At 32.8% G+C, this 25,658-nt stretch overlaps 2 protein-coding genes across 2 annotated transcripts in view; both read right to left on the bottom strand.

The window, feature by feature from the left end:
* Positions 1-11,520, bottom strand: part of LOC142231159 (uncharacterized) — a 31,764-nt gene extending 20,244 nt beyond the window's left edge. Inside the window, 4 exon segments of the mRNA XM_075301777.1 lie at positions 2,986-3,209; positions 3,273-3,511; positions 10,519-11,136; positions 11,178-11,520. Of these exon segments, the coding sequence (XP_075157892.1) occupies positions 2,986-3,209; positions 3,273-3,511; positions 10,519-11,136; positions 11,178-11,520 (1,424 nt within the window).
* A 6,018-nt stretch (positions 11,521-17,538) lies between these two features.
* Positions 17,539-25,658, bottom strand: part of LOC142229248 (nose resistant to fluoxetine protein 6-like) — an 84,615-nt gene continuing 76,495 nt past the window's right edge. Inside the window, exons 6-10 of the mRNA XM_075299786.1 lie at positions 22,530-22,862; positions 21,837-22,030; positions 21,628-21,753; positions 18,362-18,704; positions 17,539-18,010 (exon numbers count right to left, since the gene is read on the bottom strand). Coding sequence (XP_075155901.1) covers positions 17,816-18,010; positions 18,362-18,704; positions 21,628-21,753; positions 21,837-22,030; positions 22,530-22,862 — 1,191 coding nt within the window. The 3' untranslated portion in view covers positions 17,539-17,815. The remainder of the gene's footprint in view (positions 18,011-18,361; positions 18,705-21,627; positions 21,754-21,836; positions 22,031-22,529; positions 22,863-25,658) is intronic.

Raw genomic sequence — 25,658 nt, forward strand, 5'->3', positions numbered from 1 at the left:
CTGCAATGTGAAACATCATTCGGATTAGGCTATAAAAAGGAGGTCGCTTGTCAAAGAGGTAAACATGAAATCCGGCAGCACTCAGTGATAGAGAAGTTCACCACTGTGGTATCACATTGGACTGAGCCTGAAATATCTGGCCGCCACTATACCTAACCTGAGCTACAAAAGACAGCCTCTAAACAGGATGCATTCCAGGCAGCTATGAACAGGATTCATGAACAGCGTTGCCAATTTAGCTTTTTTCCCCGCTAGATTTGGCTTTTTTTGAAGACGTTTAGCGGGGAAAAAATGCATTTAGCTTTTAGCTTTTTTTCATGACCCTTTTAGCTATTTTTGGCTTTTTTTTATTTTCGGCATGTTCCTATTGAATTATGGATAAAATTTCGCTTTAACCTAAGCTTTGCTGCCAGAATAAAGTTTTCCACATATTTCAAAGCTCAATTGAAACATTAATAATTATTCCAGCCATTATGCGGGCATTTTTGCAGCAAATACACCTTGTTGTAAAGTTTTTTCCTCGTATTCATAAAAGTTATCGTAACCATTAAATCTACTATTACCATCCTTATATAAACTGTCAGTAAATTATTAGGAATATTAGCATTTGACTCGTTTATCCTTTTTATGTTATTATAATATTCTAAAGTTATTATGATATTTCTAAATTAAAATAGTAGATGTGAATTGCTTTGTACACTGAAAAAATATTGTTGGAGGCCAAAGATTTCATGTCCTTAAAATATAAACGCGAATTTTGGTTATAATAGCATTTGTGAATTTCTCTTATATAAACTGTTTCCCTTGTCCAAAAGGCGATAAAGTCGTTTTGTCCTTATAGTTAAGTGATTCAACTTAAAAATGGGTATCTTTTCATGAAAGAAGGCTAGGGTCAATTCCAAAAAAAATCTCAAAATTAATGAAATAGTCTTTAAATTTGTGGAGTTTTTGTATCTTGACCACAAACCAAAATAGCGTTCAAAAATAGAAGAGGGGTTTCAACATTTTATTTTAAAAACGTATACATTGAATAATTTCTACTTAAAGTCGAGTCTGAATTTGGAACTTTACGTTGTCGTTAGCACGTTTTTAAAGCAATGTGATAGCTCATGAAGAAAAAGCTGAAAAAACGAATAAATTCAAATTTGACTCGGAATCAATACCAAAATCATTAGTGTACAAAATCTTTGGAATCGAACATAGAAATAATTTAATAATAATAATAAAGTTTTGAATGTGGTATTATTTTTTTTAACACAAAAAAAAATCAATAAAAAAATTCGTTGTGATAGGATCAAAACAAATCTGCTATTTATTAATGGAATGGATTTATTCAGTATAAACGTGCAAGACAGTTAGAATGGGTTTTATTCTCTTGGGTAATATTACACTGAAAAAACAGTGAACCCAGCAGGAAGAAAAATTTCGGTTAATTTTAGAAAATTTTGAATATTTTTAGAAAATTTTAACTAAACAGTATAACAAACGCTGGCATTACGCCGATGTCATAAAAATAAGTAAATATTTTTCGACAAATTCAAGAAAATTTATTTGACATAATTAAGTTTTTTCACTTGTTAAGGAAAATTTTGTAGTTTGAAGGAAAAAATTGGAGTTCAAAATTGCAAGAATGTCTTTAGTGACATACGAAGTTCATGATGAACGCATTTGTAGTAAAATTTACAAATTTAAAGAAATATTGAACTATTTTGTGGAAGACATGAATTTAGTTAATCTTTATCCTTCATTTGTGTATATTTTTTTCCTCGGTTTTAGTTAATTTAACTAACGTACACAAAAAATTATTAGAGTAGAGGAAACTTTCTCCAAACATAACAATTCCATGAACTAAACGAAAGTTAAATTGGCTTTAGTGAAATAGAGAGTTCACTTTTTTTTGAGTGTAGGAGAAGTTAGGAAAATTTATCATTAATTCAGTTAAAACGAAATATATTGATATTTTCTAATGCAGTTCTATGTGATATTGTGCAATATATCGCACATTGGACTTGTTGATGATTAACCAGCTGATAATCGCAAGTTTACTGGGAAAAATGTTTTTACTAGGAAATATAAACGAAGAACTTCCAGTACAAATTTGTGATAGTAATCAAAATGTATCTAGTACGCAAACATAGATATGACTTAGATTTTCTTACAGTCTCACAGAAATGGAAATAATGAATGAATACAATTAAAATAATATGCGTTTTAAGTGAAACAAAGCCTTTAAGTTTGATCAATTTCAATCAAAAATGTGACTTTTGATACAAAAAAATTTAGCTTTTTTTCTAGCTATTTTTTGACATTTTTTAGCTTTTTTTGGCTAGTTTTTTGGACAAATCTAGCGGTTTTTGGTGAAACAATTCTGGCAACGCTGTTCATGAGGATACTGCTGTCGCCTCAATCCCTACCTATCAGTGATTGAAAGCAGCGTAGCTGGTGTGTGTCTCATCTGTAATCGGTCCTACCCTACTCACTACCATATCACTCTGGACGTATCCCGTAAAATAGCACCATACGAAATGGTTGATGACACAAGAGAAATTGTGACAACTATGGGAAGAAGTCTCGATTCTTCTTTCAATCTTTTCTAATCTGTCAAAACTTTGTGGAGGGAACTTTGGCAATGTTCCTTTGACGAATTTACCGAATGGCTTGAATGTTTAATAATTATTTATACCCATCATATTGTTATTATTAGTTAATCGGGCAACACTAATGGACAAATCCGTAGTTTCACCATTAATTTATTACTATAAGTGAGACTATGACTGTGACTGTGGACATTCTTTGTAGAGAAATATTGCAAAGCTACTCAAAAACGATGCAAGTGTGGGTTTGAATTTGTCAATGACTGGGATTGAGCTTATTAATATTTGCGTCCAACATTCGATAACCACAGAAAAATGACACCTAATCTATTGAATATTTATTCCAGAGATTACGACCACCCTCTTAATCTTATATCTTGGAAAAACTTACAATGTTGCACAAAATTTCTTATCCTTCTGCAAAAGTTTAAAGAAACCTCTGCCTTGCTTCACGTAACAATCATTATCATCTACTTCCACATGCAAGTCCACTCCAGTATTATTGTAGTTCTGCAAACTTGCTTGTAGCATATGACGTACTACATCTCCAGCACAAGCATTTGGTACACAAATTCCCCAATTAGCTACTCCATAGCGTGGAATAAAATGATTGGGCTAGAAAGAAAAATAAAAAGCATTTTGATTAATTCTGCTTACCAATTAGTTTACATTACTTACATTTCCTAAATGACTATTGAAGAGACCACGACCATGCATCATATGTACCGGGATTTTGAGTTGAGATATCGATGTATGGGTTTCTATGTGGGCTAAACAATATTTACCACGTATGCGTACCGGATGATTAGCTGCGACTTTAACCACAGTCTTGATATCGGTACACATATTAAAGTCACCAAATTGGTTTATATTTCCGCGCAGTAGTCCAGGGCCAACTTTTCCTGTGGCATCCATCACTTAAATGAAGGAAAAATTTATTCAAACACCTCAACGATAAAAAATGTTTCTGTGTGCGAATCGAAAATTTTTCTTATGTTAGGTATTGTATTTCAGTGAAATAATCGCTTACTTCAACCCTTTTTCTGATCAATGAACTAGTTCGGTCAGTTAGTTGACAGTATAATTCGCGAACTATTCAACTCTAAATCTTTCTAATGAAACTGGTAGCGTTGCCAAACGCCGAGTGAAGGATCGTATACAACGAAATTCACGTCGCAGTGAAAATATTTTTAAAGATCTGAAAATATCCCATGAAATGATGCAGCATGTATTGAAGAACGAGCTCAAGATAATACCATAGAAGTTCCAAACGACATTCTATCTTACATCGAAACAAAAAAGTTAAAGTTCAAAGAATAAAGGAATTGCTGAAAAATTTCTAAATTCTTAAGTACACAAAATGATCGTGTTTACATAGCCAAGCGTACGTTCGTGAATTGAAACCTTTGAACTGCCGATCGAAGAGATTTTAGATCCCAAGTGATGGTATGAGCAGATGGCGCTCAAAGTAAATTTGACTTTAAATTTGAATTGCAGATACAATTAGAGATATTCTCCTTAGCTATCATAAAAATTTCAATTTGTGGAAAAGAAGCTAGATTCTGACATTGAAGAAAGGGACAGGAAAGCCACAGAGGCTTTGTAAACAATATACAATGGAGGAGAAATGGGGACTAAAACCCTAAGGTGAGGACTAAAGAGATGTTGTACACTGCAATGTTTACTCCTGTAGTGGTATTCTGTATTCAATTATAACGATTAATCGCATCGTTAAGAAAGAATAACAAGACAAATAACAACCAATCTATTCGGTAGACGTTTTAAACTACATTTGCAATCGTTTAAAATCAGATGTGTTGTTTTCTGTGCAGATAACAATAAATACATCGTTAAGTAAACAACGAAGATTTTTTGGTTCTTTATTTTCTCTAATGAATTGACGTTATCAGCAATAAATTTCATTAATGCAAAATAGGGTCTTTAATTATGTACGTTACTTTTAATAGGAAAAATGAATCCCTTCTTTATTACAAAAGAGTTTTCTGCAATATTTTAAAAATCCGAAGGTTCTAAGCCGTTCTAAGAATTGTGTAGGGCGGAACTGCCTTAAATGGTCTTAAATTAAAGGGAATTTCATATAGATTGAGAATATCGCCCGTTTTGCTCTTCCGGCTTTGTGTATTTCTTCTAAATTTGCAAACAATTTCCAATTTTGCAAAATGTTTTTGTTATTCCACCGTTTTTCGTAGCAGGGTTGCCAAGCGCAACGCAACTTAAACAACAGTTGCTACATATTAGTTACAGAATGACACGATCGTTAGTGCAAACACGTTTTTTCGTAGACAACGTAAACGATGCGATTATCGTGAAGAAACACAGAATCCCACTACTGTAATGCTATTCACAGGCATTGTAGCTTCATATTACCACTTGTTCCGATCGATTGCATATAATCTGTCTGATCAGCATTTTAATTATTATGAGGAAGCCAAAAATTGGGTCGATTCGCGCACTGAGCCAAAAGGAGTTTTTTCATCGCCAGAATAATGGGGAAAAATAGTGGATAGAGATGGAAAATTTTTTAATTGGTCAGCCTGTTACAATTTTTTTCGGAATAAATGTTCAAATATTTGAAAAATCCCGCATTTTTATACCCACCACCATAGGATGGTATATTAACTTTGTCATTCCGTTTGTAACACATCGAAATATTGCTCTAAGACCCCATAAAGTATATATATTCTGGGTCGTGGTGAAATTCTGAGTCGATCTGAGCATGTCCGTCCGTCCGTCCGTCCGTCTGTTGAAATCACGCTAACTTCCGAACGAAACAAGCTATCGACTTGAAACTTGGCACAAGTAGTTGTTATTGATGTAGGTCGGATGGTATTGCAAATGGGCCATATCGGTCCACTTTTACGTATAGCCCCCATATAAACGGACCCCAAAATTTGGCTTGCGAGGCCTTTAAGAGAAGCAAATTTCATCCGATCCGGCTGAAATTTGGTACATGGCGTTAGTATATGGTCTCTAACAACCATGCAAAAATTGGTCCACATCGGTCCATAATTATATATAGCCCCCATATAAACCGATCCCCCGATTTGGCTTGCGAGGCCCCTAAGAGAAGCAAATTTCATCCGATCCGGCTGAAATTTGGTACATGGTGTCAGTATATGGTCTCTAATAACCATGCCAAAACTGGTCCACATCGGTCCATAATTATATATAGCCCCCATATAAACCGATCCCCCGATTTGGCTTGCGAGGCCTCTAAGAGAGGCAAATTTCATCCGATCTGGCTGAAATTTGGTACATGGTTTTAGTATATGGTCTCTAACAACCATGCAAAAATTGGTCGACATCGGTTCATAATTATATATAGCCCCCATATAAACCGATCCCCCGATTTGGCTTGCGAGGCCTCTAAGAGAAGCAAATTGCATCCGATCCGGCTGAAATTTGGTACGTGATGTTAGTATATGGTCTCCAACAACCATGCAAAAATTGGTCCACATCGGTTCATAATTATATATAGCCCCCATATAAACCGATCACCAGATTTGACCTCCGGAACCTCTTGGAATACCAAAATTCATCTGATTCAGTTGAAATTTGGTACGTGGTGTTAATATATGGCCTCAAACTCCCATGCAAAAATTGGTCGATATAGGTCCATAATTATATATAGGCCCCATATAAACCGATCCCCAGATTTGACCTCCAGAGAAGAGCAAAATTCTTCCCATTCGGTTGGAATTTGGTACGTGATGTTAGTATATGGTATCCAACAACCATGCAGGAATTGGTTCCTATTAGTCCATAATTATATATAGCTCCCATATAAACCGATCCCCAGATTTGACCTCCGGTGCCTTTTGGAGAAGCAAAATTCATCCGATCTGCTTGAAATTTGGTACGTGGTGGTAGTATATGATATTTAACAACCATGCCAAAAGTGGTCCATATCAGTCCATAATCGTACATAGCCCCATATAATCCGATCCCGAGATTTGGTTTTGGAACCTCTTGGAGGAGCAAATTTCATCCGAGTGAGTTGAAATTTGGTACATTGTGCTAGTATATGGTCGTTAACAACCATGCCTAACTAGGTCCATATCGGTCTATAGTTATACATGGCCCTCAGATAAATCGATCCCCAATCACACAAAAATTGGTCCATATCAAGTACATAATTGTATATAGCCCCCATATAAGCGATCCCCATATTTCAATTCTGGCTCTCTACGTACAAAAAGTCCATATCGATTCGTAATTATTTGTAGACTTAACTATACATAACTTTTTTTGTCTAATATATACCATGTATGGACTAAATCACAATTTAGAAAACGATGTTAAGAAGTTTTAAGATACCACAACCCAAGTAATTCGATTGTGGATGATAGTCTTTCGTAGAAGTTTCTACGCAATCCATGGTGGTGGGTACATAAGATTCGGCCTGGCCGAACTTGCGGCCGTATATACTTGTTTATTTTCGATCCTGTGATCATTTTACGTTTCCACATTACATATAGCGAATCCAAGGAAACTGGCACCACTGCTTTGTCAGCCGATGAGACAGTCTTGGACTTCTTCGGAGCACATTCGCTGGGTACTGTCCACAGGTATCTACCGGTGAATTCAAGAGGGGACATCCAAAGACTTTCTGTTCCAGTATCAGAAAACCCACCACTCGTCACACCTGTAGCTCTCTCGTGCCCGAGTTTTTGTGAAGGACATGATCCGAGCGATATTCTGGCCTACGTACAAGTTCCAATTAATGAGGTGAGTATAGGAACTTATTGGACCACTCTAGTAATAAACTCGGCACACCTGTAGCTTTTTCGAGTTTTCATGGATGACATGACCCACGCGATATTCTGCCGTGTATACAAGATTCAATTAATGAGGTGAAACTAGGAAGTAATGAAGTAATGAATTAAGCCGCTAGTACAAGTTTACTGGGGATTTATTTGTCCACTGGTTAATATAGCTTAAAATCCAACAGCAAATTCATAAAGCTGGGATCTATATTGCGCATCCACAAAAGGGAATTTCAATACCACCAAATGTTATGTTCCTTCGAGCACATAACCTTTGTGTCTTTGCCGGATATACTTCTTTTAATACTCCTAATTGTAACCACCGTGGTGCAAACTAGGAGTCGTTTGTTAATTTCAAGTTTCGACCGGACACTTAAAAAGTTTTCAACGGAGGTTTATCCCCACTCAGTAAGGCTTAGTGTATAAATACTTCACTTAGTGGTTTCACCGTAATATGAGAAGCCGTTCGGACTCGGGTCTAAGAAAAAGGTTCCTTGTCAGCACTCATAGAGAGAAGTCTAGGCAACTTAATTTATCCTTGGAATCACTCATACCCGATGCCTGGAAAACGAGCAAGGGGACATCACTACTGAAGCCGGACAAAGTCTCGAGCAAGAGTGAATAGTACAAACCGATATCCCATCTCTCGCCAGTTGCCAAAACTCTTGAGGCACTATTCCTCCCCAGCCAAGTGGAGAGTTTTCCGTCTGCCAACCATCAACACGGATTGCGTAAAGTACATAGCACAAAAACAGCTATAAGTGGAGGACTATCCTTGGAATCACTCATACCAGATGCCTGCAGAATGACCAGTGTGACACCACTACTGAATCCGGGCAAAGTCTCGAGGAAAAGTGAATCGTACACACCGATATGCCATCTCTCGCCAGTAGCCAAGGCACTTGAGACACCATTCCTTTCCAGCCAAGTGGAGAATTTTCCGGCGGCCAACCATCAACACGGATTGCGTAAAGTACATAGCACAAAAACAGCTATAAGTGGAGGAATCAACTAGCCCAACCCGTCTCATAGGACGATCTTAGTGCCAGACTGTTCAAGGAAGAAAACTCGTCCCTACCGGCAGGAACCAAACTTTAGGTTCTTAATTACCAGCGAGCGGAATATAGAGGCAGAAAGTCGAGACCACGTTGTATGAACAAGGGAATTTCTTAATATGGAGTAACAACTCTGGCACTGTTCAACTTTTACATTTCCTATATGCCGACCACTTCGCAAGCATGGCATCCGGGCCCCTTGTTGATGACATCTGTTTAATCGGTTTAACATCTGCCTTCCGTACCTTCCAGTTATTTCATTGCTGATCCAGTTATTTCTCTACAAGAAATTGGTGGATATCTGCCACTGGTTAGTAGTCCATTGTAATTTACATAAATTGGCCGCTATGTGGCTTCAAATTACATAATGAAAATAAAATAAAAAAAAAAATCCTCAGCTACACTATTCACTACATGGGCTGGGCAGCAGAATTTATTTTCTGTGTAAGGAGTTGAATTTTAGAGTCAATGGCTTAACAATTCATTATCTAGAGCGCGAGATCCAGCGTCATGGTTCAACCTCTACGTTTCCTCTATTTCACCCCCTCTTGATTGTATCATATGCGGGCGACTGTATACTCATGGCATCCGGGCCCCTTGTTGATGACATCTACGATGGATTAAAAATCTATCGGTTACAGTAACAGGTTGGCTGATAAGTCCCCGGTCTGACACATAGATGGCGTCGCTAGTAATGCCGCGCGAGCTCACATTTGACAAAAAACAACAACGTGTTGATGATTCGGGAGCGGTGTTTGCAGCTGTTAACTCGTAATACACCCGAGGATGAAACATGGCTCCATCACTACGCTCCTGAGTCCAGTCGGCTGAGAGGACAGCGACCGGTGAACCGTCTCCGAAGCGTGGAAAGACTCAAAAGTCCGCTGGCAAAGTAATGGCCTCTGTTTTTTGGGATGCGCATGCACTGGAAAAAGTATTGTCGTGAGGTCAAAGATTTCATGTCTTTAAAAAACGAATGCAAATTTTGCTTAGCATAGAAGACGCATTTCTCTAATATAAAGTTTTTTTCGTTGTCCAAAAGTTGATAAACTTTTCAATGAAGTCGTATTGTCCTTATAATTAAGTGATTTCACTTAAAAATGGGTATCATAACATGAAAGAAAAAATGTCTGGGCTAAGGTCAACTTGACTTTAATAATTCAGAAAAATTCTTCAAATTTAATGAAATTATCTTTAAATTTGTTGTCTTTTTGCATCTTGGCTACAAAGCAAAAAATCGTTCAAATATAGGACATGTTTTTCTCGGAATCAATACCAAAATTTTTAAAGTAAAGACAAAATCTTTGGAACCTGGCATGCTTTTTTTCAGTGTGGAATAATTTTTATCGATTATCTTGAGAAGGGGAAAACCATCAACAGTGACTATTATATGGCGTTATTGGAGCGTTTAATGGTCGAAATCGCGGCAAAACGGCCCCATATGAAGAAGAAAAAAGTGTTGTTCCACCAAGACAACGCACCGTGTCACAAGTCATTGAAAACGATGGCAAAAATTCATGAATTGGGCTTCGAATTGCTTTCCCACCCACCGTATTCTCCAGATCTGGCCCCCAGTGACCTTTTCTTGTTCTCAGACCTCAAAAGGATGCTCGCAGGGAAAAAATTAGGCTACAATGAAGAGGTGATCGCCGAAACTGAGGCCTATATTGAGGCAAAACCGAAGGAGTACTACCAAAATGGTATCAAAAAATTGGAAGGTCGTTATAATCGTTGTATCGCTCTTGAAGGGAACTATGTTGAATAATAAAAACGAATTTTGACAAAAAATGTGTTTTTCTTTGTTAGACCGGGGACTTATCAGCCAACCTGTTATTCATGAGTATACTGTCGCTGGAGCGGTGAGAAGTTAGAAGGTTAATCCTGTTCTTAGAGTCCGACCACCACCTATAGCACCAGAGGAAGGAGACCTCCCACGGCAGATTAGGGTTGTTTTCATTTAAAAAATTAATTAGATCAATCAGAAAAACATGTAACACGAGATTGAATCAGAAAAACATGTAACTGTGTTGCTCATTCAGTTTTCGGACTAGCTAGTTCTGTTTTATAGTTTGCAGTACTTACTTTGCAACGTCCACAATTTACGTCCTCTCAATTGCCGTTGAAATATTTGCAATTGTTCACGACACTGAGGATCTGGGGCATCATGGACTTTTATAACGAAATTCGGTAGGCTATAGAGTAAATTGTCAAACGTTTCTTGGCTCATTGGTTCCTCTGAGGCTTCGTCGGCTTTAGATGAATCCCTAGAGGATTTTTTCGATTCCTTTGGCATTTTTATGGGTTTAGGTGGTTTACCAATGGGAAATAAGCTATTGAATGGCCAACGATTGAAATAGACCAACCATGATTCACCACTGCTCTCAGTATCAGCAGCAGGCGCTGAAGTATCTTCAGTAGAATCAGATCTTAGACGGCCGGTACGTTCACCCAACCATAGAATCCAATCAATAAGACCATTTGTTTTGGATGTTGTAGATTCAGATGATTCATCTTCTTGTTTACTGGTGGTGGCTGGTTGCGAAGATCCGAACAGAGATGAGAACCAAGATTGAGATTTTTCTTGACTTTCTGTACTCGAGGCTTGTTTCTTTGAAGATCTTGGTGGCTTTTCAGCTTTGCGGGCTTTTTTAAAACGAAATTCTTCTTCTTCATCATCGTTGTTGGCACTGTTTATAGAAGCTGTTCACGGGCATCTTCTCTTTCTTGGGTAGCATCATCGCCATCGTCCATTTCTTCACCACCATGATTGTCACTAGTGTCCTCAGCCGCATTCATAGAATAACCGCCATTGGTGTTTTCATCGTTTTCACTTCCTTCACCCTCCTCCTCGTCGTCATCGTCTGTTATAATGCGTTCGATTTTATGAAATTTGTGTTTTCTCTCTACCAGATGGCGTTTAGGGATTTTACGAGCCTCACGACCGGATGTAGAAGCAGCAGCTTCCTTTGAAGCTTCTCCATCACCACCCCAACCAAAAGAAAATTCTTGCGAGGGTGGCAAAAATGTTACGAAGATCAGCAATACCACTAGAAAAAGTGACCATTTACTTGATCCCCGGGACATGGTTTTTAATAGCTGCGTGTTTGTTCACCAAATTCAATTCACTTTCATTTGGATTTATATTTTTGTATAATTTTTCGATTTTTTATTTGCAATATCTAGAAAATTATATTTTTTATTATTTTTCGTTTTGTTTTCTTTAATTTTATTAATTTACATAAATATATTTAAGATGTTGCGATTATATAAATAAACAAAATATGCGATTTTATTGCTCGAGAAATTAATTTCGATTATTTTTCACCAATAAATATGAATGAAATTTTCTATTCCCTTTTCTCTCTCGTATATTTTCAGCAAAGAAATTCTAAAAATATTCTTTCGTTTCGTTAGAAAATTGCCCATTCGTCTTTCCCTTTGTGGGATTGCGTGTCGTCTGCCCGCGCTTCGCGTTTAAAAAATGTATCTTGCTCTTATGACTACGACCCAGTAATATATGTTTCGTCCGTTCTATTCGAAATTACAGTTGCGACTGAATAATGACATTTGTTGTAGCTTTTCGCATAAAATATCTGCAATTTTGTTTGGTTTTGTTGGTACATGCAGATGCTATTACATGTGTATGCTACTTGTCAAATTTTGTTTTGGATTTGATTTTTTTTCGAATATTCATAGCAAGCCATATGATGGGAATGAACCACTGCCTCGATCTTCCTTCGTCATTGTATTTATTTTGCCATTTGTTTATTGTATTCATTGAGAGTAATGCCAACTTTCTAAATTTTTAGTATGGTCCAAATTTTAAGAAACAATTATAGGCTAAGACTTATTTTGAGGATTTAGCGTCTTTGGTTTAAAGTTTTTTTGGAATTAAGAAAACATTTTTTACTTTGAAGTATCCGTTATAATTTGGATTTTTAAATCGGCATTTGTTTGTACCTTTATTAATAAACCGCGAAAAGAGAATAAAAATTTGATAAGGGAGATCTGTATACTAATTTTGATTTTATTGGCCCTAGATTTAAAGCCAGATAGGTAGCTAAAAATTTTCTTTATTTTAAAGAAGCCGCATCTTTGGCTCGGAATCAATACCAAAATCCTTAAGCGAAGGTCAAAATCTTTGGATCCAAGAAAACTTTTTCTTGAGTGTACGCGTATAATATAGCCAAAAATAATATTTTATTTCTATAGAAAATTTTCTCAAAATTTTATTTCTATAGAAATTTTTCGCAAAATTTTATTTCTATAGAAAATTTTCTCAAAATTTTATTTCTATAGAAAATTTTCTCAAAATATTATTTCTATAGAAAATTTTCTCAAAATTTTATTTCTATAGAAAATTTTCTCAAAATTTTATTTCTATAGAAAATTTTCTCAAAATTTTATTTCTATAGAAAATTTTCTCAAAATTTTATTTCTATAGAAAATTTTTTAAAATTTTATTTCTATAGAAAATTTATTCAAAAATTGTATTTCTATAGAAAATTTTTTCAAAATTTTATTTTTATAGAAAATTGTGTCAAAATTTTATTTCTATAGAAAATTTTGTCAAAATTTATTTCGGCAAAGGCCGGCTATCATATACCTTTTTTCGGAAGGTTCCAGTGTGGTTCACTTTGGGTTTAGTGAACTGCCTGAATTTATTCTGATTGGTTGATAATTTTGCTGCAAGTAGATGATGGTGATGAGGAATGTGGTAATTCCAAAACGTGCGTCCATCCAACCATCTTGCAGTCTATAGGGATTCGCCCAAACAAATTTGACAAACATTCCTTTCCCTGTTGGTTAAGCTACACTTGTAGTTTTACACTGAAATCAAAAACAACAAAATTTTATTTCTATAAAAATTTTGTCAAAATTTTGTTTCTACGAGTATAGAAAATTTTGTCAAAATTTTATTTCTATAGAAAATCTTGTCAAAATTTTATTTCTACAGAAAATTTTGTCAACATTTTATTTCTATTGAAAATTTTGTCAAAATTTTATTTCTGTAGAAAATTTTGTCAAAGTTTTATTTCTAACTATAGAAAATTTTGTCAAAATTTTATTTCTATAGAAAATGTTGTCAAAATATCATTTCTATAGAAAATTTTGTCAAAATTTCATTTCGTTATTGTTTTTTTTTTTTTTTTTGATCTCAGCTTACAGCCATGCATTGACTAAACTACAAGTGTAGCTTAACCAACAGAGGAAAAGTATGCTTGTCAAATTTATTTGGGCAAAGCCCTATAGACTGCAAGATGGTTGGATGTACAGCTGTTTCGGAATTACCACATTCCTCATCAGCATCCTCTACTTGCAGCAAAACGATCAACCAATTATCAGAATAAATTCGGGTAATTCACTCAACCCAAAGTGAACACAGAAAAAAATTTCACCAAAAATTTTACAATTAAAATTTTAATTGAGTTTTAAAAAATATTCAATTAAAAATTTAATTGATTCAACAAATTTTTTAATTGATACAAAAATCAATCACAAAAATTAATAGTATCAATTAATTTTTTAATTGGATCAATTAAGTTTTTAATTGACCTCCAATTAATTTTTTAATTGATACTATCATTTCTGTGATTGAAGACATTTCAATTAAAAAAATAATTGGATCAATTAATTTCGTGATTGAATCAGAAAATTTTTTTTTTGTGTGAACTACACTTGAACCTCCCGAAAAAATTTCATTTCTATAGAAAATTTTGTCAAAATTTCATTTCTATAGAATATTTTGTCAAAATTTTACTTCTATAGAAAATTTTGTCAAAAGTTTATTTCTATAGAAAATTTTGTCAAAATTTTATTTCTATAGAAAATTTTGTCAAAATTTTATTTCTATAGAAAATTTTGTCAAAATTTTATTTCTATAGAAAATTTTGTCAAAATTTTATTTCTATAGAAAATTTATTCAAAATTGTATTTCTATAGCAAATGTTCTCAAAATTTTATTTATATAGAAAATTTTCTCAAAATTTTATTTCTATAGAAAATTTTCTCCAAAATTCTATTTCTATAGAAAATTTTATTTCTATAGACTTTTTTTTAAGAAAATTTTGAATTGTATTTCTAACCAGCAAAAACTCTCATTACCCGGTAATCTTGTAGGTAAGCCTGTTTAAAAATTAATAACCACTTATTAATTGGCATCGCTCCGGATTACATTTCCATTTGGCAATGAAATAATTAGTGCTATTAAACCATATAATCATCTAATATGTAATCACTTATTCGTAGGTATACCAAAGTTTGCAAAATAGCCATTTATTGTCTCAGACAACCAAATCTGGAAAATATTGACTTCTCTAGCCGATTACAATGGATCAAAATATGGCGAGTACTGCTGTAATATGAACATTACTTGAATAGAAACGAATATTGTCGAAATAAACAAAAATGTAACAAATCATCGAGATTATGGACAAATTAATTTCACAGTTAAAATAAAATAAATGTTGTTGTTTAAGGGAGTTAGATTCACATTATGTTCGAAATCTACAAAAAGTGGATTTTATATATCCCTTTTTAACAGGTTGGCTGATAAGTCCCCGGTCTAACAAAGAAAAACACATTTTTTTGTCCAAATTCGTTTTTATTATTCATCATAGTTCCCTTCAAGAGCGATACAACGATTATAACGACCTTCCAATTTTTTGATACCATTTTGGTAGTACTCCTTAGGTTTTGCCTCAAAATAGGCCTCAGTTTCGGCGGTCACCTCTTCATTGCAGCAAAATTTTTTACCTGCGAGCATCCTTTTGACGTCTGAGAACAAGAAAAAGTCGCTGGGTGCCAGATCTGGAGAATACGGTGGGTAGGGAAGCAATTCGAAGCCCAATTCCATCGTTCTCAATGACTTGTGACACGGTGCGTTGTCTTGATGGAACAACACTTTTTTCTTCTTCATATGGGGCCGTTTTGCCGCGATTTCGACCTTCAAACGCTCTAATAACGCCATATAATAGTCACTGTTGATGGTTTTTCCCTTCTAAAGATAATAATGGAATAAAAATTATTCCATGCGCATCCCAAAAAAACAGAGGCCATTACTTTGCCAGCGGACTTTTGAGTCTTTCCACGCTTCGGAGACGGTTCACCGGTCGCTGTCCACTCAGGCGACTGTCGATTGGACTCAGGAGTATAGTGGTGGAGCCATGTTTCATCCATTGTCACATATCGACGGAAAAACTCGGGTGTATTACGAGTTAACAGCTGCAAACACCGCTCAGAATCATCAACACGTTGTTGTTTTTGGTCAAATATGAGCTCGCGCGGCACCCATTTTGCACAGAGCTTCCGCATATCAAAATATTGATGAATGATATGACCAACACGTTCCTTTGATATCTTTAAGGCCTCTGCTATCTCGATCAACTTCATTTTACGGTTATTCAAAATCATTTTGTGGATTTTTTTTTTTTTTGATGTTTTCGTCGGTAACCACCTCTTTCGGGCGTCCACTGCGTTCACCGTCCTCCGTGCTCATTTCACCACGCTTGAGAATTGCATACCAATCAATTATTGTTTATTTCCCTGGGGCAGAGTCCGGAAACTCATTATCAAGCCAAGTTTTTGCTTCCACCGTATTTTTTCCCTCCAGAAAACAGTATTTTATCAAAACACGAAATTCCTTTTTTTCCATTTTTTTTCACAATAACAAAAGTTGCTTCACAAAAGACGCCCTATCTCACAAACTAATTGACTTACAGACGTCAAATTTTGATTTGAAGGTTGGTACTATATTTGAAGGTTGGTACTATATAAAAATAATATGCATTTAATACTAGCGACGCCATCTATGTGTCAGACCGGGGACTTATCAGCCAACCTGTTATAAGGCAAATGACAGTTGAAATCTAGTGAAGTCGAGTTTGAAAGTGTAATGTGGATGAGGTATAATAAAGAATTTATTTAAAACATAGTATGGTAATGTCATTAATTTAAAACACAATTGTTATGAAATATTCGTGAATATTCCTTAACGGAAAATCTTTAGAATTACCGTTACATAACACATTCTTTTTGATTTTTTTTAAGTAAATGCTGAATTATGTGAATAATTATACCTAATAGTACCATCATTTATCCTATTTTATTAAGTTATTAACAGCCAAATGCATTACATTTTGAGAATATCAATTCGAAAATTACCGAGAAGTATTTATTATTGTCATTACAAGTTAGTCATTATAACTCACCGCAATGTAATGCAATGTGTAATGACAGCTTTACTTGTGGTAATGTAAATTGTAATGAGATGTGGTTACCTAGTTTTTACTGGGTATGGAAAAATTTGTCAAAATTATATTCCTGTGGAAAATTTTGTTATTTCTATAGAACATTTTGTCAAAATTTTATTTCTATAGAAATTTTGTCAACATTTTATTTCTATAGAAAATTTTGAAAAAATTGTATATCTATGGAAAATTTAGTCAAAATTGAATTTCTGTGGAAAATTTTGTCAAAATTGTATTTCTATGAAAATATTCTCACAATTTTATTTCTATGGAAAATTTTGTCAAAATTTTATTTCTATGAAAATATTCTGACAATTTTATTTCTATGAAAAATTTCTCACAATTGTCTTTCTATAGAAAAGTCGATAAGCAATCATGATCGTTAACTCTTACAACCTACACATTTTTGTCATTAAACTTTTGCATATATATCGTTATCTATCTTATCTTAATCTGGTTTCTCTAAGAGCAATGCCGCCAATTTTTTTCCAAGCCATATATTGAGACTCCAAACACAGTTTCCGATATCCGTTTTTACCATCGGATAGAGTACTAAAATATCTATTTTTCACATGTAAAATTTTTGTATTCATACGAGTATAGAACTAATTTTTGCACATATATGTGACGCTGAAACGATTATTCATATACGGATTTATTTTTCTTTACATCACTCATTGCCCTCCTAATGGGGTTCACTTTTTTTGAGGGTAGATTTAAAGCTATATAGTTTCCTAAAAACTAATTTACATTAATTAAAATCTAAAATTTCGTTCCTCACAAAAGAAAAAATCTTTTTTCAGTACAGTCTGATGCGCTAACTTTCGTATCTATACAAAAAAACACATACTCGTATTTTTCATTAACATAAAAATCAGTTAAGGTACTTAATTTATTTTACAAATAATAGGCAAGTACATACATATAACAAGTATTATCTTATATACTAAATAAAAATAAATTATGCTAAAAAAATATTCCAACCGAGCCAAACTTCTATACAAAAAATGATGAAATGATTGTATTGATAAAATTGTGAAATATTTTTTAGCTAGAAAATAATGAATATACCCGAAATGAGATTTCTTAAAAACTATCACAGATAATCATAGCCAGCATAGCAATTTGGCCTAAGCTACTTGTTCCTCTGATGTCGAAGGTGATATATCGGATGAACCACTTTTTGCTGTTTTCTTATTAGGATCTCGCCTTTTCAATTGACGCATAATAATACGTTCTACAGCATGCAAAGGTGACTCGAAGACCAGGCATAGTAGGAAAGCGAGAGCAAATGTGTTTAGGGTGTGCGCTAACATAGAATTTAGCTAAAAAAAGAAGAAAAAACAATTGAATCATAAGTAATTATTATAATTGAAGATACTTATTGAAAAAATTATGAAAATTCATATATTTTTTTATTTGATATATTTTTTATTTATAGGCTTTTGTATTCATATTGCTCTTCAAATTACAAATCTTAAGTTTTTTTTTCCTTTTTCCAAAATCGTTAAACTTTTCAATGACGTCGTTTTGTTCTTATAATTAAGTAATTCGACTTAAAAATTGGTATCATAACATGAAAGATTTTTTTTTGGACTAAGGTCAACTTGACTTTAATAATTCAGAAAAATTCTTTAAAATTTATGAAATTGTGTTTGTCCTCCGATAATACTTACAATTTCTATATATCCTGTACTCTCTGCTGTCCTTATACTCGATGTATTGTATAGCTCTACTGCGCCATTGCATAAGTATGCACAATATGTTAACCTTGAGAATGGTACAAAGAATCTACTACTTAACACTCTTCGAACCCATCCACTATGTCCTGTGGTAACTGCCAAAACTAGCCATCCAATGGACAAATTCCAAAATAATTTGTGGAAACCAGCATATAGAGTGCTTTCGATAGTTGTATATGGTGCAGCATAGAAACGTCCCAATGCGAACATCGAACCAATGCCCATAATGCAGCTTATTGTCCATATAAAGCGCACCAGTATTTTCGGCAATTTAATACTGAAAAGAAAAAAGTGAAATTATTTTAAGTATTTGTATCGAAATTCTTTAGAAGGTATTACATAACGACTATAAATTATGTACTGCGAAAAACAAAAAATATATATATAAGGTCTGAAAGTTATACAAATCTTTTAGATTACTTTAAAAATTCCCCATGAAATCCCTGCATACTTTTAGGCGGAGACATGTAGTTTCAAAATCACCTTATATGGTAATGGGAAAAAGAGTTGATACTTTTATTTATTCAAACTAAAACAGAACTTATTTGCTAAAGGATTTCAACTTTAAGTCTTAAAAAAGGCATTGCGTTTAAAGCATTTTAAATAAATAAATAAAATTCGACTGTTATATAACTCTTCCGAAAATTGTTATTTCCACAAAAAGTTTTCCATAGAAATAAAATTTTTAAAAAAATTTCTATAGAAATAAAATTTTGACAAAATTACCTATAGAAATAAAATTTTGACAAAATTTCCTATAGAAATAAAATATTGACAAACTTTTCTATAGAAATAAAATTTTGACAAAATTTCCTATAAAAATAAAATTTAAAAAAAAAATTCTATAGAAATAAAATTTTGATAAAATTTTCTATAAAAATACAATATTGACAAAATTTTCTATAGAACTAAAATTTTGAAAAAATTTTCTATAGAACTAAAATTTTGAAAAAATTTTCTATAGGAATAAAATTTTGACAAAATTTTCTATATAAATAAAATTTTGACAAAATTTTCTATATAAATAAAATTTTGACAAAATTTTCTATAGAAATACAATTTTGACAAAATTTTCTATAGAAAAAAAATGTTGACAAAATTTTCTATAGAAATAAAATGTTGACAAAATTGTCTATAAAAAAAAATTTTTGATAAAACTTTCTATAAAAATAAAATTTTGACAAAATTTCCTATAAAAGTAAAATTTTTGACAAAATTTCCTATAAAAATAAAATTTAAAAAAAAAATTCTATAGAAATAAAATTTTGACAAAATTTTCTATAGACATAAAATTTTGACAAAATTTTCTATGGAAACAAAATGTTGACAAAATTTTTTATAGGAATAAAATTTTGACAAAATTTTCTAGAAATAAAATTTTGACAAAATTTTCTATATAACTAAAATTTTGACAAAATTTTCTATAGAAATAAAATTTTGACAAAATTTTCTATAGAAATAAAATTTTGACAAAATTTTCTATAGAAATAAAATTTTGACAAAATTTTCTATAGAAATAAAATTTTGACAAAAGTTTCTATAGAAAAAAAATTTTGACAAAATTTTCTATAGAAATAAATTTTTGACAAAATTTTGTATACAAATAAAATTTTGACAAAATTTTCTATAGAAATAAAATGTCAAATTTTTCTATAGAAATAAAATTTTGACAAAATGTTCTATAAAAATAAAATTTTATATAATTTTCTATAGAAATAAAATTTTGGCAAAATTTTCTATAGAAATAAAATTTTGACAAAATTTTCTATAGAATAAAATTTTGCCAAAATTTTCTATAGAAATAAAATTTTGACAAAATTTTCTATAGAATAAAATTTTGAAAAAATTTTCTATAGAAATAAAATTTTGACAAAATTTTCTATAGCAATAAAATTTTGACAAAATTTTCTATAGCAATAAAATTTTGACAAAATTTTCTATAGCAATAAAATTTTGACAAAATTTTCTAAAGGGTGATTCTTTTGAGGTTAGGATTTTCATGCATTAGTATTTGACAGATCACGTGGGATTTCAGACATGGTGTCAAAGAGAAAGATGCTCAGTATGCTTTGACATTTCATCATGAATAGACTTACGATCTGCCACAACGTCGAATTTTCAGTGAATGGGCCCTAGAAAAGTTGGCAGAAAATCCGCTTTTTTATCGACAAATTTTGTTCAGCGATGAGGCTCATTTCTGGTTGAATGGCTACGTAAATAAGCAAAATTGCCGCATTTGGAGTGAAGAGCAACCAGAAGCCGTTCAAGAACTGCCCATGCATCCCGAAAAATGCACTGTTTGGTGTGGTTTGTACGCTGGTGGAATCATTGGACCGTATTTTTTCAAAGATGCTGTTGGACGCAACGTTACGGTGAATGGCGATCGCTATCGTTCGATGCTAACAAACTTTTTGTTGCCAAAAATGGAAGAACTGAACTTGGTTGACATGTGGTTTCAACAAGATGGCGCTACATGCCACACAGCTCGCGATTCTATGGCCATTTTGAGGGAAAACTTCGGAGAACAATTCATCTCAAGAAATGGACCGGTAAGTTGGCCACCAAGATCATGCGATTTGACGCCTTTAGACTATTTTTTGTGGGGCTACGTCAAGTCTAAAGTCTACAGAAATAAGCCAGCAACTATTCCAGCTTTGGAAGACAACATTTCCGAAGAAATTCGGGCTATTCCGGCCGAAATGCTCGAAAAAGTTGCCCAAAATTGGACTTTCCGAATGGACCACCTAAGACGCAGCCGCGGTCAACATTTAAATGAAATTATCTTCAAAAAGTAAATGTCATGGACCAATCTAACGTTTCAAATAAAGAACCGATGAGATTTTGCAAATTTTATGCGTTTTTTTTTTAAAAAAAGTTATCAAGCTCTTAACAAATCACCCTTTATAGAAATAAAATTTTGACAAAATGTTCTATAAAAAAAATTTTACATATTTTTCTATAGAAATAAAATTTTGGCAAAATTTTCTATAGAAATAAAATTTTCTATAGAAATAAAATTTTCTATAGAAATAAAATATTGACAAAATTTTCTATAGAATAAAATTTTGACAAAATTTTCTATAGAAATCAAATTTGACACCCTCTGTATTCTTTTGCCCCAAATACATAGTTTTGTTTAGTTTAATTATAGAATTTGTTTAGTTTTAGTATAGAATCAATCTTTAAGTTATTCTCCTTACCTTTTACTTTGCATCACATGAGCCAAATAACCAGTTGCCAAACCAATGAAATAGGCCGAAGCACGCATATGGGTCTTCATATAGTTATTATGGTAATAATCGCTCCTCAGTAGATCCTCAGCAATACTGAAATGGTAAACAAGATGCGGAAATTCATATTAAAAAACAATCATCTATCTAGAATAGTTTACATTCTCATATTTAAATACCTGCTATTGATCATCAATGTGGGTTCAACATCATCTATATATGTCACTATGAATGGTGTGGCAGATGTTATCACCGTAAGTGTGGCCAATAGGGATAATCCAAATTTGCGCCACTTGTGAATCATAATCAAAATCAATGGACCCACAAAGAATAATTGTGTATCGGCTGAGAGATACCAAGATTGAAACATACACTAAAAAAGAGATAAACATTTGTTGAAAATACAGAAATTAAATTATTTATCCTATTTGAAGATGGTTAATTTCGATATTTCAGGACCACTTAGACTATTCAGTCCATTGTGATACCACAGTAGTGAACTTCTCTCTTATAGGTTAATATATGTTTTTTTAATTATTTAGTTTGTTTAATTATTTATATATATTGTTTGCGATGTCCGGTTTTAATAATTTATAAACGTAAAATAATTATATTTCAAATAAATATAATTATTGAATAAAACAAGTTTATTTGCATTTATACTAGAACGACGTAAATAGCCCAGTAATATAAATAAAAACCTGTCAAAAGATTTATTGATCCAGTTTAGAAATCTCGCAAAAATTTAATATAATCAATTCAATTTTTGACCGGAATGATGTTATAATTTACGTGATTGAAGCAATTTCATATAAAAATTAGTTGGATCAATTAATTAACATACAAACATATATTCAATTTGAAAAACTTACCAATTTATCTGTGTTAATGTAATTGTTAATATATAAAATATTCAACCACCATGATTCAAGACAACGATCCTGTTGCAATTCTATTCGTTCACGCCATATGGGTCCACTACTGATGCTAGTCAACCAAGTCATATAGAATCCAATCACCACCATATAAGCCGGTGTTAACCGTATATAACGGCCTATATATAAAAATAATGGATTCAATTTTCCCTTGCGCCTTTCCAACTCAACAATGACCAAACGGAAAAATAAATATCCACTTAGAAGGAGATAAATGTCCACAAACAACAAAGAATTTGTAATGAAACCATAAAGTGGGCTTTTTGCATTCTGTAAATAAAAAAAAAAAATTAAATATATAGTATTGAAATTTAGGTAGTGGAAATAAGTATAACATATTGTGTATCTGTACAGTTTTTGATATAGCCCCCTTATAAACCGGGCCTCCGATTTGAGGTCTAGATTCTAGAACTACAATTAGATTTGCTGAATATTGTGTGTATCCCTTCATGTTTTTGTCATCGTTCCACATTGCAGTGAAACCACTTAGAGAAGCTTTGAAACACTCAGAAATGTCACCAGCATTACTGAGGTGCGATAATCTACGGCTGAAAAACTTTTTGGTATGTGAAAACCAGTGACCAATATCTCTAAAAAAAAAGGTTTTTTTATGAAAGTACTCAATTATTTGCTCTTCACCCTAAAAGTTAGGTTGTATAATCATTCATATTATGTCAATATTTTTTCAGTGTATGTTAAGTTTACCTAAGTTCCAAATCTATGAAATCGTTACATGGCACAATTGTTGTTTACTTTAATATATATGCCTACCAGTAATATTATGAAAACTGATAACACTCAATGAATTAAAATATAAAAATAAATCTCAAGAAGCGTGATTTGTTGCAGTTTTTTCACTTTAATGTATTTTTCTTTTTTTCTACATAACAACACCAACAACTTTTGAAATTGCAGTGCAATTCATTAAGCTATGTCCCGTAAACGAGTTTTTACTTTCATTTCTTTATCAACCAAGTCATGAGAATATTGAATATTTGTCACTCGTTGTTGTTCTTAAGATTCAGTTAAAAACTGCGTAGTATTAAGTAAGAAATTGAATACTAATCGTTATCCGACGGTTAAAAGACACCTAAGAGAGAATAACAAAATATGGTAAAATTTTTAATGGAGCTCTCTAAAACAGACCATATGAAAATTTCTAAATCGAATTTATTTATTTATTTAGTTCATGAAAATTAGTTTTGATTGTGGTAAAATTTTCTCCTTAAGGCCGGTACTATTTTCGTTCTTGCGAAAAAAATATAGAAACCATTATTTCGCACATAGAAAGCGATGTTTGTTTAGGTAAGGAATCGATATTGAATTAAGTTAGTGGTTGCTGCTTGCTATTACAAAATTAACATTTTATTTTTCCTTGGGCAATTGATCTGATACTCCTTTGATCCTTTGTATATTTTCGGAACAAAAATATGATCCGTGTTTGCGTTATAAACCGACACAAATAGTTTTAATAAATAAATTATTTCTTAATTTACGAGGGCAGTTCGGCACAAAAAGCGCGGTATCAACAGAAAAAAGTTAAGTGTTTTAGAAACTTCCATCTCTATTATGAACACATGTTAAATTTTGTTTCGATCTGGCAACTCCTTCATATAGAAAAAGGTGTTCAAAAAAGACGAATCCGCAATTTTTTTACAATGGAAAAATTAGAAATGCGTGCTGTCATTAAATATTTACATAAAAAAGGTTTATGGGGACAAGAAATTCCTAATGATATGGTTAATGTGTTAGGTGAAAGTGCTCCTTCATATGCGTGGTCGTACAAGCATTGAAGATGAATCACGTAGTTGACGTGCAAAAACAGCAACAACAACAGAAATTGTAGCCAAAATGCATGATATGGTATTAAATGATTGACGAATAAAAGTGCGTGAAATTGCTAATATCATGGGCATCTCAAATGATCGATTCCATTTAATTTTGCATGAAGAACTACAGATGACAAAGCTTTCTGCAAGATGGGTGCCGCATTTGTTAACAGTCGATCAAAAACGCATAAGAATAAACATTTCTCAAGCTTGTTTGGATCGTTTTAAGCGAAATAAAATGGATTTTAAGCGTCGTTTCATAACTGTTGATGAGACATTGATCCACCACTATACTCCAGAGACAAAAGAACAAACCAAACAATGGACTGAAGCTGGAGGAAGTGCCCCAAAGAAGGCAAAAACAATTCAATCGGCTGGTAAGGTTATGGCAACGGTTTTTTGGGACTTCTAAGGTATTTTATTGATTGACTATCTGCAAAAGGGTGAAACAATAAATTCAGAGTACTATTGCAACCTTTTGGATCAATTAAATGTACAAATTCGAGAAAAACGTCCTGGCTTACAACACAAAAAAATAATTTTTCATCAAGACAACGCACCAGCGCACAAGAGTATTTTAACAATTGCTAAAATCAACGAATTAAAGTACGAGTTGCTTGACCACCCACCTTATTCTCCTGATTTAGCACCCAGTAACTTTTACTTGTTCCCAAATCTAAAAAAATTCCTTGCTGGCAAGCGTTTTACCTCAAATGAAGATGCAATTACAGTTGTAAACCACTATTTTGAAGACCTTGAGGAAAACTATTTTAATCAAGGGATAGAATTGCTAGAAAAGCGTTGGACTAAGTGTATTAAACTTCAGGAGATTATATTGAAAAATAAAAATATTTTTGAAAAACTAACTATTCTCTTTCATTGATAGGCTAAGAAGTTTCCGAACCGCCCTCGTACATTGCAAATGGCGCCATGCTCGAAAAGAAAACAAAGTACCACAAATGGAAAAAATTTCTCTAGTTTTTGGATTTTTTGGTTTTGTATGGAGTTTCAACGAGAAAACCGAACAGAGTACCGGCCCTTTACTAGCAAATTTTCTTGATTTTCAATTAATTTTTAATTGAAACGTTTTCAATCACAGAAGTGATAGTGTCTATCATAAACGTCAATTAATAAATTAACTGATACAATTAATGCTTGTGATTAATTTAAATTAATTACTTAAGTGTTAATTGATTTTTTTAACTTCATGAATTTAAACCAATTAAGTAAAGTCTAA

The sequence above is a fragment of the Haematobia irritans genome, chromosome 3, assembly GCF_050003625.1.
Source record: "Haematobia irritans isolate KBUSLIRL chromosome 3, ASM5000362v1, whole genome shotgun sequence".
Classification (NCBI taxonomy): Eukaryota; Metazoa; Arthropoda; class Insecta; order Diptera; family Muscidae; genus Haematobia; species Haematobia irritans.